This window comes from Babylonia areolata, chromosome 9 (assembly GCF_041734735.1).
Source record: "Babylonia areolata isolate BAREFJ2019XMU chromosome 9, ASM4173473v1, whole genome shotgun sequence".
Classification (NCBI taxonomy): domain Eukaryota; kingdom Metazoa; phylum Mollusca; class Gastropoda; order Neogastropoda; family Buccinidae; genus Babylonia; species Babylonia areolata.
In genome coordinates, this window is record NC_134884.1 from 39,533,573 (window position 1) to 39,549,190 (window position 15,618).

General features: G+C 41.5%; 1 protein-coding gene across 1 annotated transcript in view; it reads right to left on the bottom strand.

Moving 5' to 3' along the window:
• The window catches only part of LOC143285437 (fatty acid 2-hydroxylase-like), a 78,308-nt gene extending 63,028 nt beyond the window's left edge, over positions 1-15,280 (bottom strand). Inside the window, exon 1 of the mRNA XM_076592704.1 lies at positions 14,812-15,280. Within this exon, the coding sequence (XP_076448819.1) occupies positions 14,812-15,069 (258 nt within the window). The 5' untranslated portion in view covers positions 15,070-15,280. The remainder of the gene's footprint in view (positions 1-14,811) is intronic.
• Positions 15,281-15,618: the final 338 nt, after the last annotated feature.

Below are 15,618 nucleotides of genomic sequence, written 5' to 3' on the forward strand. Positions count from 1 at the left end.
CTTAGTCAAGTCAGTGACAAAGTCCTAACACCACGGACTCTTACACAATACCATCTCAAAGGGAGTGTTTGAAACTGCTCTCTATTGTTTCAAACGGTACACAGGGCAACCGTCATTGTTTTCTTGTCTTTTCTTTTTATAGCTCTTTACTCACAACGCCGGCGACAGTTAAGCCAACTGGTGTAGACTGCATGTAGACGAGGGTGGAGTGTTGTAAAGATCCCAAGTTTACACTTTTGGGATCTGGATAGGGCGTGAGGGGGAGGAGGGTGGGGGGAAGGGGTGGATCTGTGGGCGCGCACGCACACACACACATACGCACACACACAACCAATGTGAATAATGCCCAGTAAGAAAAAAGAAAAAAGACATAACATACAAATTTATGTTTCCTTTGCAGGAAGTCAGTCAAGCATGCCTTCACACACACACACACACACACACACGCACAAACACACACACACACACACGCATGCGCGCACAAACACACACACACATACGCACAAACACACACACACACACGCACAAAACACAGACACATACACACACACACACACCATTTCCTTGCAACGCACAATTCTTCCACAAGTTATGTCAGTGAAAACACGAGTTTAACGCCTTGCCAGTTCAGTGGTTCGTTCACACTCTGACACTGTCGGCGCGAGCATGCACACCACGAGTGTGTGATCACTTTCCACTTGATATAAGTTTTGCTGTTGTTGTTTTTTTTGGGGGGAAGGTTGTGTGTGTGTGTGTGTGTGTGTGTGTGTGTGTGTGTGTGTGTGACAAAGAGAGAGAAAGAGAGAGAGGGAGACGTAGACGTAGACGTTTTATTCATACAGGCCATAGGGGGTTCACATGGAACTGACATAAAGTCAGAAAAATTACGTTACATATGCACTGCGTTGTTTAAAAGCTCGATGTAAGTATAAAGCAACATGAGAGAGAGAGAGAGAGAGAGAGAGAGAGAGAGAGAGAGCTGAGACAGGACAAATCTTACAATGGTTAATTATGCTTCAAGCCCGTTCTTACAACTAGTCCTTACTTATCTAAAAAACAATGAATTAAAAAAAAGGAAACTAAAAGGGAAAAAAAGCAGAAAGGGAGTATGATTCTACCACTAACACACACACACACACACACAGTAAGATAGGTTAGCTTTACCACACACACACACACACACACACACAGAGTAAGATAGTTTAGCTTTACCACACACGCACACACAGTAAGATAGTTTAGCTTTACCACACACACACACACACACACACACACACACACACATTCATAGTGACAGAGACAGAGAAAGAGACACTGAGACATACAGACAGACAGACAGAGACAGCAGAAACAGAGTAGCAGGCTTTAAAGATCGACTGATCTTCAAACACACAGTTCAGTGGAATGTGCCAAACCGACGGAAGTTTACAACAGTCATCCCCCAGTACAGCCAGCGTGTGTGCAGGTCGGCTATCACGTGCATCTCACCAGCTGCTGAACCTAATTGTACCCAATCTGGCCACGCGGTAACGGGATCCCACTGCAGCGCTGACGCCACTTTATTAGATTCAACTGGCGCAGTCTCATTGTGGAGCCTGCCTGCCTGCCCCCCAAAATGAGATGACCCTGATTTTGCGTTCGCGAGGCAAAAAATATGGTGGTTGGCTGGTTTGGCACCTGTGCTTCAATTAAGGCAGGGCCTCAGACGAGTGTGCGGACTGATCCATATACGCTACACCACATCTGCTTTAAAAAAAAACACAAACAAACAAACAAAATATTGAGTACTAAATTATCCCCGATAAGAGAAATTCACACACACACAACAAAAAAAAAAAGTGGAAAAGACATTAAACTAAAGAAATGACAAAACTCTAAAATTGAAAAAAAAACTTTAAACTCAAAGAACGAACCCTGTTCACTTTCTTTTCTGGCAAACATGTGGTATTCTACACACTTCTTACAGAGGCAGATGTCAATATTTCTATAGTCGGAAGACAGATGTAAAGAATACGTGCATACTCGGTCGACACGGCACTATAACTTCTTTATCTCATCACCACTCTTCCCCCTCTCTCCCCACAACTACCGATCCTTCTGTCATCATAACCACCTTCCTTCTATTATCTTCTGTCATCATCATCACCGCCCTTCCTTCTATTATCTTCTGTCATCATCATCATCACCCTTCCTTCTATCATCTTCTGTCATCATCATCATCACCCTTCCTTCTATCATCTTCTGTCATCATCACCGCCCTTCCTTCTATCATCTTCTGTCGTCATCATCACCACCCTTCCTTCTATCACCTTCTGTCATCATCATTACCGCCCTTCCTTCTATCATCTTCTGTCATCATCATAACCGCCCTTCCTTCTATCATCACCGCCCTTCCTTCTATCATCTTCTGTCATCATCATCACCGCCCTTCCTTCTATCATCTTCTGTCATCATCACCGCCCTTCCTTCTATCATCTTCTGTCATCATCATCACCGCCCTTCCTTCTCTCATCTTCTCTCATCATCATCACCGCCCTTCCTTCTATCATCACCGCCCTTTCTTCTATCATCTTCTGTCATCATCATCACCGCCCTTCCTTCTATCATCTTCTGTCATCATCATCACCGCCCTTCCTTCTATCATCTTCTGTCATCATCATCACCGCCCTTCCTTCTATCATCTTCTGTCATCATCATCACCACCCTTCCTTCTATCATCACCACCCTTCCTTCTATCATCTTCTGTCATCATCATCACCGCCCTTCCTTCTATCATCTTCTGTCATCATCATCACCGCCCTTCCTTCTATCATCTTCTGTCATCATCATCACCGCCCTTCCTTCTATCATCTTCTGTCATCATCATCACCACCCTTCCTTCTATCATCTTCTGTCATCATCATCACCGCCCTTCCTTCTATCATCTTCTGTCATCATCATCACCACCCTTCCTTCTATCATCTTCTGTCATCATCATCACCGCCCTTCCTTCTATCATCTGTCATCATCATCACCGCCCTTCCTTCTATCATCTGTCATCATCATCACCACCCTTCCTTCTATCATCTTCTGTCATCATCATCACCACCCTTCCTTCTATCATCTTCTGTCATCATCATCACCCTTCCTTCTATCATCTTCTGTCATCATCACCAACTTCCTTCTATCAACTTCTGTCATCATCACCACCCTTTCTTCTATCATCTTCTCTCATCACCACCGCCCTTCCTTCTATCATCTTCTCTCATCATAACCATCTTCCTTCTATCATCTTCTGTCATCATCACCGCCCTTCCTTCTATCATCTTCTGTCATCATCACCGCCCTTCCTTCTATTATCTTCTGTTATCATCATCACCGCCCTTTCATCTATCCTATCAGCACCTTCATTCTCTCTTCTTTATTCTTAAGCGCGTTGGGTTACGCTGCTGGTCAGGCATCTGCTTAGCAGATGTGGTGTAGCGTATATGGTTTTGTCCGAACGCAGTGACGCCTCCTTGAGCTACTGAAACTGAAACTTCTTTATTCTTACACCCACCGCTTCCCCTTATTCTGCCCCCGAACTATTGCACACATGTCCACACCAGCTTAAGTAAGGCTGCACAGTGCTGTGTAACTTACTGCTGTGCACGGCATGGCACTGCAGATCTGCCATGCTTTTAACTAGTTTGCCTCACACGGTGAACACGACCCATTGGAAACGGAACGGTAGTGTGGTATACATTATACACAACCCCGCCTGTTCTGCCGAAGAGAGCGTAATTATGATGCACTGAGAGTTATGAAGTAACACTACTGGTCTGCACGGGTCTTTACCCTACATTTCGTTTCGTTTTCTCCTTTGATCTGCAGATCTTGCCTGGAATAACCCCCCCCCCCCCCATTCCCCCCACTCTCCCCCGCCCCCCCCCCCCACACCCCCCCTCCCCCCCACACACACACCCCGCCACCCTTCATCTGGATATATATATATATATATATATATAGAGAGAGAGAGAGAGAGAGAGAGAGAGAGAGAGAGACAGACAGACAGACAGACAGGTTAAAACCTACATGGCTTCAGACCAACATGACAATCTGTTGCTAATCGTGGTGTAAAAAAAAATTTTTTTAAAAATTGTCCACACAGGGGAAAAAAGTTATTTATAATCATTTATTATTATCATTCTTTAAAAAAAAAAAAAAGTATTTGTATTTGTATTTCTCTTTTTTGTCACAACAGATTAAAATGTGTGAAATTCGGGCTGCTCTCCCCAGGGAGAGCGCGCCACGACACCGAAAGCGCCACCCTTTTTTTTTTCTTTTTTTTTTTTTGTTGTCACAACAGATTAAAATGTGTGAAATTCGGGCTGCTCATCCCCAGGTAGAGCGCGCCACGGCACCGAGAGCGCCACCCTTTTTTCTTTCTTTCTTTTTTTTCTTCTTCTTTTTTCTGCGTACAGTTTTATTTGCTTTTCCTATCGAAGTGGAATTTTCACAAGAATTTTGTCTATCATTTCATCTGAAAAACAATAAAACAACAACAACAACAAAAAAAAGCCTTCATGGCTTCAAGCAAACATTGCAATTAGCTGATAAACGTGGAGTAAAAATAACCATTGTTCACTGTCCCAAGGGGAACAAAGTCTGCATTTATCATCATGCATTATTATTACTGTTTATTTTATTTTTTGCTTCTGTCGTTTCATCTGAAAAAAAAAATCATGGTTTCAGGCAATCAGCTAATAATCGTGGAGTCATAATCTTTGTCCCGTGGGGGACAGAATGTTAAACTGATGACTTCATTTATCAGCCCCATCACTGTACACAATTTGAATTGCAGACACGAAAATGCAGTTTTAATAAAAAATAAAATAAAATAAAATAAAAAATACAAAAGGGAGAAAAACGTGTCAACTAGCTCATCAAAATGTCATCGGGAAAAAAGAAAATGCTTGTCAAATATAAATGCCAAAAGGACAAATGATGTCAACAAAGGGCAAAAGTCGTATTAGCTTAATTACTTCGGCAAAAGTGCTGTAGGAATCGATTTCCTGTTTAGCTTACGCCAAAGTGTGTGTGTGTGTGTGTGTGTGTGTGTGTGTGTGTGTTTTGTGTGTGTGTGTGTGATCAGTTACGAAACAGATATATTCCTAAAAATATTTGTCTCCAAAATCGGTTTTTAATTTTTGTAATATGCTCAAAAGAGGAGAGAAAAAAAGAAGAAGAAAAGGTCATTTTAGATCTGCAAATGTTGCCTAGCTACACTTTTGGAGTTAAAGACATTTGTGTTTTATCAACTTTTATGTGACACAATTGTTGTGTATTTGGAAATATTTGTTTTGGGCATGAAAACATTATTTTGCGTAATCCTCCATACTCCAATAGGAGCGAAAGGATAATCAAAACTTGAAACTTGTAAGTCTGAAGGCGTAAAGACTCTCCGAATTGGGGTCATTAGCGTTAATTGATCGGCCCACTACCCCATGCACCACTGAGGATCCATGTGATAAAACTCACATGGAGGTCCGCATTCTGACGTCATTTTCTTATGCAAAGAGGGTGTAGAACTTCGACCTGTCATTTATAGCGCCACGTGCGTTACTTCCTATTTTTAGCATCCTAAATTCATGACATATTTCACCAGCAATGTTTGTGCATTGTTGAAGCGAGTTTATCATTGGTATGTGTTGAAACCTTTTCTTCCCCATTCGGTGTTATTTTTCACACTATGTTTCGAGGGTTATTGCACTTAACCTTGAAAAAGTCTCGTGCTATGTACAGTAATCATGCCAGGTCCAAAATATCGTCCATATTAACGCGATCATTCAGTCTGCGCCAATCAGATGCTCTTTCAGTTCTTGGTATCCCAAACCATGCAAAGGTAAACGAAAATGCTTGATGGTTTGTGTCGACGTAATGTAAGGGTCATTCCATGTTTTTAAGCCTCACTCTTATTCAGAAGGGTGTGTTCCATGCCATAAGCATCTTCTCACATGCCTACATTGCAAAACGAACATGTTTTTTCCCGTTTAAATAGTTTCAAGAATCTGGGATACTAAAATAGGACGTGATATTACAACCGGACAGTTTCAGTTTCAAGTTCTCAAGAAGGCGTCACTGCGTTCGGACAAATCCATATAATACACTCCACTACATCTGCTAGGCAGATGCCTGACAGTAGCATAACCCAACGCGTTTGTCAGACCTTGAGTGCATGCTTATATGTGTGTGCGTTTGTGTGTGTGTGCCTATCAGAGTGGATTTCTTTTTACATAATTTTGCCAAAGGACAACACTCGATCGCGTTGCCATGGGTTCTTTTTCAGTGCGCCAAGAGCGTGCTGCACACGGGACCTAGGTTTATCGTTACTCCGAAAGACTAGACGCTCAGTTTGTTTTCCAGTCAAACTTGGGAGAAAGGGGGAGAGCGGGAATCGAACCCACACACTCACGGACTCTCTGTATTGGCAGCTGAGCATCTTATCCATTCTGCCACCTTCCTCCAGGTCTCCACCCTCTCTAACAACGAAACCTTAACAACACCGAGTAAAGACCCAAGCACTGAACGACATCACCATTAATTTTAAGGGCCGAAACCAAAAACTGGTCTTCAAAACACAGCTCTACCAAGGACCTATAGCAAATAAAAAAACAAAAAACAAAAAAACAAAACAAAAAACAACAACAACCAAACAAACAAACAACAAGAAGAAGAAAATCTGAGGTCATATTCGAATTTGAGCCCAACTATTTCATTAGACAATCTCATTATTCCTCAATGCGCAGTGGGCGAAGCCGGATACAATTAATTAAATGGCCAGTAATGGTATTTTATAATCTGGTTTGTAAGAAAGTTAAAGAAACGTGCTTTTTTGTTTTGGTAGAAATTTTTGTTTTGCTCTGATTTCAAAGTTAGAATTTCTGTTGTTTTTTCCTGTCCGTAAAATCTGATTAACGATCATGAGACTGTATATAAACTTCTGTCTCTGTCTCTCTTTGCGGGGGTGCCACTGCAGAATTAAAAATAAACCAAAAAACCCCCAACTTTAATGGCTTTTCAAGTATCTCTTTATCCTTGTTTCTTTTGTTTTGCTTTTATTCATTTTTCCTTTTTTTCTCTTTATCCTTGCATAATCATGATACATCTGAAATTCAGGGTGAGAACAACGCTATAGTGCTGAACCACTTTTTTTTTTTCATCATCTCATGCACATACACGCATACATAATTAGTTCAAAGTAAAAAAACAAAAAAAACAAAAAAAAACCCTCTTCACTTACAACATTACAAACATCTAAACAAAAGACTGGCTCTATATATACATTTAGGTTTTTAGTTTGAGTCACTACATGTTAACAGACACACACACACTATTTTTGTACACATACAGACTATATACAACGAAATGCGCAGTTTGTACAAAAGGCATTGACATTAATGACAGCTGTAATCTTATCTGCTGACACACATTATAAATGGCAGCTTGACTGGGAAGGACCCGGAAACAAGAGTCAAGGGTGAGAAACTAATAATATATATATAGAAATGGAATACAAAGTCCACAGAAACCATTAGAGAGGGACCAGAGGGGAGGGGTGGTGTGTGATACAATGTCTGTAGATCTGCAGTAGGACTTTGAGTGGGTGCATTGAACTATATAATGAACAGGCTTTAAAAAAAAAAATAATTAAAAAAATAAAAATTAAAAACCCCATAAGGACCACTTCATAAAATGTTTATAGAAAAAAAAACAAAAGGATACTTTCAATTACGCACACTGCATACGGTCTATAACTGGTCTCTCATTCAATACATTACATGAATGTACTCACCAACAGCTGTTTCAGGCATGTGTGCTCCATAAAATGACAGCGAAAATATTGAAGTGCATATGCAAGAATACACCTTTGGTTCAGAGTGATGCTCAGTACAATGATTCTATACACTGCTGTTTGCTGAAAAATCAGCATCATCTCACCATGCCCCCAATATAGAAAAACTGTGCAAGTTCCCGGGTGGTCCTGATCTTTTTTTAACCATGTATATTTGTAAAATCCAAAGGTTGCAAAACACTTGGCTTTGGCAAAGTTCGAAATGCGAGAGAGAGAGAGAGAGAGAGAGAGAGAGAGAGAGAACAAGGGCAAATGAAAGAGAGAAAGGGACACACACACACACACACACACACACGCACACACACATAACAAGAGCAAATGAGAGAGACAGACAGACAGACAGACAGATCTTTATTTTCCAATGGTGGAGATATTAGCAGTATCAGCAGACTGGCTGACTTACATGTCTGCCATTATTTTCAAACACACAGAGACACAGACACAGATGCTTTTTTTTTTTTTTTTTTTTTACAATCTATACTCAATACTTCTACAAGAAAAGGAGAGAGTGAGAGAGAGAGAGAGAGAGAGAGAGAGAGAGAGAGAGAGCGCAAGACAAACAGAGAGAGGCAGAGAGAGACAACAGAGAAAGACAGAGAGACTCAGAGAGAGTGGGGGAGACAGAGAGAATGAATAGATCATTATTTTCCAACAGTAGAGATATTAGCAGATCGGCGGACTTACATACCTACCCCAATTTTAAGACACACACAGATATAGATGCAGGTAAATATATACAGTATCCATACTCAATATTTAGAAAAGAGAGAGTGAGAGAGAGACAGACACACAGACAGACCTGCAGATAGAGAGGGAAAGATGAAGAGACAGAGACGACTATTTTCCCTTAGTTGATCACTGGGTGCTGCGCCATGTCACAAAATCATGCAGAAGAAAAATCGATGCATACTCACTGCCTGTCTAACTGCAAAATCTAATTACGATAACTAGGAGAGGGGGCAAGGCAGATTCGCTGGTTAGGCCTGGGACTTCGGCTTCGGTGGTAACCAGTGATAATGGTTCGAGGCTCTTGGTGGTTCAGCATGGTGGTGTATCCTAATGGGGAAGGCGCTTGATTCAAATTCTTCCCTCATCCCATCTAGATGTGTGAATGGGTAGTTAACTGAGTTCAGATGAGGAAGAAAGTTAACATGTTGGAAGATGAGGATTGGGCCAAACACACACATGCACAACACACACACACACACACACAGGTCTACATACAAATAAATTTGCACATACACATATGCACACACACACACACACACACATACTCACATGAGCATGTATACACACTCTCACACAGGCACACACACACACACATATACACACACATAAGCACACAAACACACAGGCACACACACACACACGCACACACAAAAGCACACAAACACACAAGCACACACATACACACACACACACACACTCACAAGCACACACACACAAACACTCACAAGCACACACACATACACACACACATCTTGTGGAGTGGGGCACACAATAAAAAAAAAAAAAGAAAAAAAAAAGAACATTGCTGATGCTGTGCATTTTTGTGCTGCAACATATGTTCACTTGATACACGTGTAATGGTCAATTGTCAGCACCTGCTGTTTTACATAAACGATTGTTGTTGTTTTTTCAATTTATTTCTGATTACTATCTGTACCTGTTAATATTTATACACCCACCCACACACCTACACACACATTCGATCAACCACACACACACACACACACACACACATACATCACCGAATACAGAACCAAAACCACACTATCACTATTGTAGAACTACAGAGCTGTGTAGATTTATAAAATATAGCTCACGGTCAAAAACCACTTCTGACACTGAAACAGTGAAAGCAGCAGAACCACTTCTAGACATCATTCAGAGCTCTCCTGATCTGTTCAACAGTCTGTGGTGAAGACCCTGACCAATGTGTTCGGTTCTGCTCCCCATTTTTGTTCTTGTTTTTTTTTTGTTGTTTTTTATCAGCAGACCGCCAGATGTGGTACTGCTTATAAATCTATATGAACCAGTTTGCATACTTTGATGCCTCTATAAAGGAAACTGAAAACATAATGTGTGTGTGTGTGTGTGTGTGTGTGTGTGTGTGTGTGTGTGTGTGTGTGTGTGTGTGTGTGCTCGCATGCGCATGCCAGCATGTGTGCACGTGTCTGTGTGTGTGTGTATGTAACTGTGCATATGTCACTGTGAGTGTGTATGCGTGCATGCATGTGTGTTCCTGTGTGTGTGCTCATACACATAAATATCCATGTCCATGGACCACTGCATGTGTCTTGAGTGTTGCAATTTCAGCTGCGTCATGGTTGTACCAATTTTCCAAACCATCATAACCATCCTCACACTCCTCAATACCAATTACAAAAAAACAACAAACAAAAACAAAACAAAAAAACACAACAACAACAACAAAACAAATACAACAAAGATACACCAGAAAACAATGTCTCCAATCTGATTGCTTCACAAGAGGTCATGAAACACAGGGCACACAACAAAAGTGCACCCAAAGATAAAAAGGTTCAATGCCAGATTTTTTTTTAACAAAAACAACAACCACCACAACAAAAACCAGACCAGAAAACAACGTCTTCAATAATTCAGTTCTTTTACAACAGGTCATTCAAAACAGGGCATACAAAAGAAAAAAGAAAAAAAGAAGAGCATCCTAAAAAAAAAATGCCAGCATTCTTAACAATAGCAACAACCGCAACAAAAACCACACCAGAAAACAACACCTTCATCTCAGTTCTTTCACAACAGGTCATGAAAGACAGGGCAGACAAAAAACAAAACAAAACAACAACAAAAAAACACAAAAACACACACACAAAACAAGACCAACCAAAAAGAAACTGCACCCCAAAAATAAATAATAAGGCTCCATGCCAGAGTGAATGGCTGGAAGGCAGTGCCAATGAATGGGAGAGGGGTGGGGTGTGGGGAGGATGGCACGACGCCAGAACTTCCCTAGTCAGGCCCCCACAGGCCCCCGAGGCGAGTCTTTCAGGCCAAACAGGTGAGAGTCTGGTTTCTCTCTGCATGCAGGCACACAGTCTCTTTTGAACACCAGGCTGGCACTGTCAAGGATCACCGGTTCTTTCTCTGTGTGACATTTATCAGCCTGGTGCATAAGGAGTGGAGTGGTGGCCTAGCGGTAACACATCCGCATCTGCGAGAGAATCTGAGGGCATGGGTTCGAATCCCGCACTCCGCCTGAATTTTCTCCCACTCCATTAGACCTTGACGTTTGTGGTCTGGATGCTGCCAGTCGTTCAGATGAGATAATAAACTGAGGTCCTGTGTACAGCATAGATTTAGCATGCATAAATGAACCCAGCATTTAAACAAGAGGGTTGTCCCTTGTGAAATTAAGAAGTGAAATTCTGTACATGTGTGTGTGTGTGTGTGTGTGTGTGTGTGTGTGTGTGTGTGTGCATGTTCTTATGCTTGATGGAAGCCTGATGAAACGAACGATGAACGCCTAAAGGCAGCTTGTCAATTGGCTCTACCCAAGCACAGGCAGCTTGTTGTGCAAATAAATCTATGTTTGTAAAGGACATAGTTTGGTTTCTGATTGAAAAAAGGCACTACAAAAGTACCATAACAATAATATTAATAATAATATTTATTCTTATCATTATCATTTTAAAAACCACACACACACACACACACACACACACACACACACACACACACACACAGATGGACTGAGCCATGGTGTGAAAAATAGCTGAATAATCAATACAACTGAATGAATTATACACACTCATAGCCCCAGATGTGAGACAGGGTGTAAAAAAATAAAATAAAATAAAATAAAATAAAATAAAGGAGAATAATGCATTCACCTACACACAATCACACCACAAAGAGACATAGAGAGGCAGGAAGGGTGGGAAAGAGAATGTGTGTTTTATTGATAAGACAGATCTATCTACAGTCTACATCAGTGGGGTTTGGGAACAAAACAGTTGGCAAAAAAAACACAAAAAACCAACAACATTAGATGAAGTAAGATCAGGAGTTAATAATAATAATAATAACAATAAACCCAAAAACAAAACTAAAGCAGCAGAATAATCATCACAACTAGATGAATAATGTCCACATGCATACACACAATCACATGGCACTGAGGACTGACAGTGAGATTAAGAGAGGGAGTGAGGGTGAGAAAGGGAACACACTCAATGATTTATTGATGAGACGCACTGTATATATATCACTGGGTGTAGGAACAAAAGTTGTTTGAACAAATAAAAAAAACCCACACACACACACACACAAAAACCAAAAAAACCCAAAGAGATCACAGTATGACTGGGTGTAAAGAAAAATAACGAAACACAGACTAATCAATGTTACTGGATGAATAATAAATAAATAATGCACACACATTTACACACCATCACAAGACAATGACTGAAAAAAGAGAGCCTGGAGAGAGGGAGGGAGGGATGGCACTGAATGGCTTATGGATGAGACCGAGGGTCAATACCAAGGGGATATATATATATATATATATATATATATATATATATATATATATATATATATATATATATAATTATGAGACCGAAGGTCAATATTAATGGCAGGTGGGAAACAACCTGTTTTGCAAACTTGCAATCACATTAACATCTCATATATATAATATATACCAAAGTCATTTCAAAAAACAAAATATAGAGTGCAAGGGACATGTCCAACACACATATAAACTTGCTTGCAATGTTCTATCAATTCAAAATTATCTAGTTTTATATCACAATGCAAATCAAATGCACTTAAGATTATAGCCTGTCACTGTTACATAAGATGACAAAACCGAACTTATCAAAGGGTTTCATGATAGATGTTTTATGATGATTAATCTAATGACTTGTTCACACAACATTTCTCTGATGTCAGTTGCGTCCGGAGACAGTGATGCCATAGCTAGAGTACTTCTGTGAAATATCATATTGTTCTCTGAGAGTGAGAGAGAGAGAGAGAGAGAGAGAGAGAGAGAGAGAGAGAGAGAGAGAATGAAAGAGAGAGAGGAGAGAGATGCACCCAGAAAGAGACACACAGACAAAAAGAGATAGAAAGACTCAGAGAGAGACAGTGACAGTCACAGAGAGAGAGAGAGAGAGAGAGAGAGAGAGAGAGAGATAAAGAAAGATATAACACGAGTTGAACTTGAGGTGACAGCGACTGAGTGTTAGTAGTTGCTGTCAATAGCAATATAATCACACACACACACACACACACACACACACACACACACACACACACACTGTGAAAGGCAGACAGACAACTAGAGAGACAGACAGAAAGAGAGACACAGACAGAGAGAGGCAAAGTGAGAATGAGAGGTAGGGTGGGGGGACTGGGAGGGAGAGAGAGAGAGAAATACCAGGAGCACATTAACAAGCATGCCCATCAGCTGTTTTTTCTAATGAGCCTCACATTCTCTCTCCCCCAACCCCACCTCCCCTGCCCCCACTCCCCCCTAGCCCCCCCCCCCCCCCACCCCCTCTCAAACACACACACGCACAGTGAGACAGACAGACTGATATACAGAGATAAAGTGAGAAAGAGGGAAGGGGGAGGGAAGAGTGATGAATACTGGAAATATGTTAATAATCATCTCTATCAGCTGCTGTCTATAATAAACCACACAAATTCTCTCCCTCTCTCTCTCTCTCACACACACACACATGCACGCAGATACTAGTTATGGACAAAATGACTAACATGGATGATTGAGTAATAATCATCAGTGTAAAATGGCAGTCTAATAAACTGTCACACACACACACACACACACACACACACACACACACACACACACATCACACAAACATAATATACACATAAAACTATTTGTGGCAGACCCACTAGCAAAAAAATCACAATACACACGATACACAAACATACACAGTACACACACACAAAAACTGCAAAACCAACAACTATAAATTATACAAAGAACACGGAACACACAGACACGCACACAAAAACCACACACAATATAAAAATGAAACATACACCCACACATTACACTCACACAACACACACACACATACATCACAAACCATATGAGCACAAACCACACACACAAAACATACACCCACACACTAAACACACAAAACACATGTAGACACATGGCCACATATAACACACACACACACACACACACACACACATTGTATTCTACCAATGGACAAAATGATTGACATAGATGACAGGTGTAACAATTATTAGTATCATTATCAATGGCTGTCTAACTACGAAACCACACACACTTAACACACACTCGCTCACACACACACCACAAAACACACGGACAACACAGAACACACACAAACACACCATAAACCACTGATAACAGTATACAGAACACACACACACACACAACACTGACCACAGAGAACACATGCACACCACAGATAACACACATGCACACAAAAGACACACAAACACACAACAATACATGTACTCATACGCCACAGAACACACACAAACCTACACACACAACACTGAACACACACACACACACACACACGCCACGTACCATCCACAACACAGAACAAACAACACACAACAAACAACAATCTGCAAAACACCGCATCACACACACACACACACACACACACACACACACACACACACCACAAACAACAACAATAACCACACACACAGATTCTAACGGAGAGGAAGTAAAAGAGAAAAACATGTGGGTTTTTGTGTGTGTGTTGTTTTTTTACAAGCCCACACCACTTGGTCGATAGCAGACAAGAGGTCAAACAAGGCCGACAACTGGTGCGTGACCACCAGAGTTACGTTCAACCAAGGGCTAAACCTAACCACCACCACCCCACCCCTCCAAATAAAAAAAAACCCCAAAACACATAAAAAACACCTACCTGTTTGTGTCCGATATCCGAAGCCTCCGCCACACGATACTTCTGCATGATACTGTAAGCTGCACGGGTATGCTTGTGGGGCGACTGACTCTCCATCACTTGGGTCACGTCCTGCCCAGCATACTTCTCCAGCCACGCCTTACCGCCCGGGTGGCGATCAGAGAAGTCTGTCACATCGTACACTTGACCCGAGTGGATCACGCACAACCTGCCTTTGCTCAGCCTCTGACGAAGAGAATTCTCCCCAGCTCCCCCCATCACCACTACAACTGCGTGGACTGCGACTCGCTGCTGTCTACCGTGTTGAAACTCACTACGGTACACCTCCTTCAACCACAACAAAGCAGTGACGCAAGTGGATCGCTTCGTTTCGCTCCTCCAAGAAAACCACGGTGCTGTTGCTGTGTCGTGTGTGTCTCCTCAGGACGGATTGCGCGTGCACATTCGCGCGTAAGTTTCGTTGCATTCTGTCGCCAGTTTTTCCTTCATAAATGTGTCAAGGTCATTCGTGTTGATTACAGCCAATCCCAGTCGCTCTTGCTGACCAGTGAAACCGACATGATCGGATAAATGGTTTTGATTGGTCGTTTGGATAGCCTTCACAGGTTCGAGCGTTGCCGAGTGATGAAGACGCTACGTGAGGCGAAGTGAATTAACGTGTGGGCTGACTACCAAGTGATTACACAAGTCACGGTGTTTGTGTAACGTTTGACCGTGTTTGAAGGGCAGAGGTTAAATTTTGATTTGGGTTACGCTAAACTCGCTTTTTTCTTTTCCCAGAGATTACTCCATAGTCAACGGGTTAGC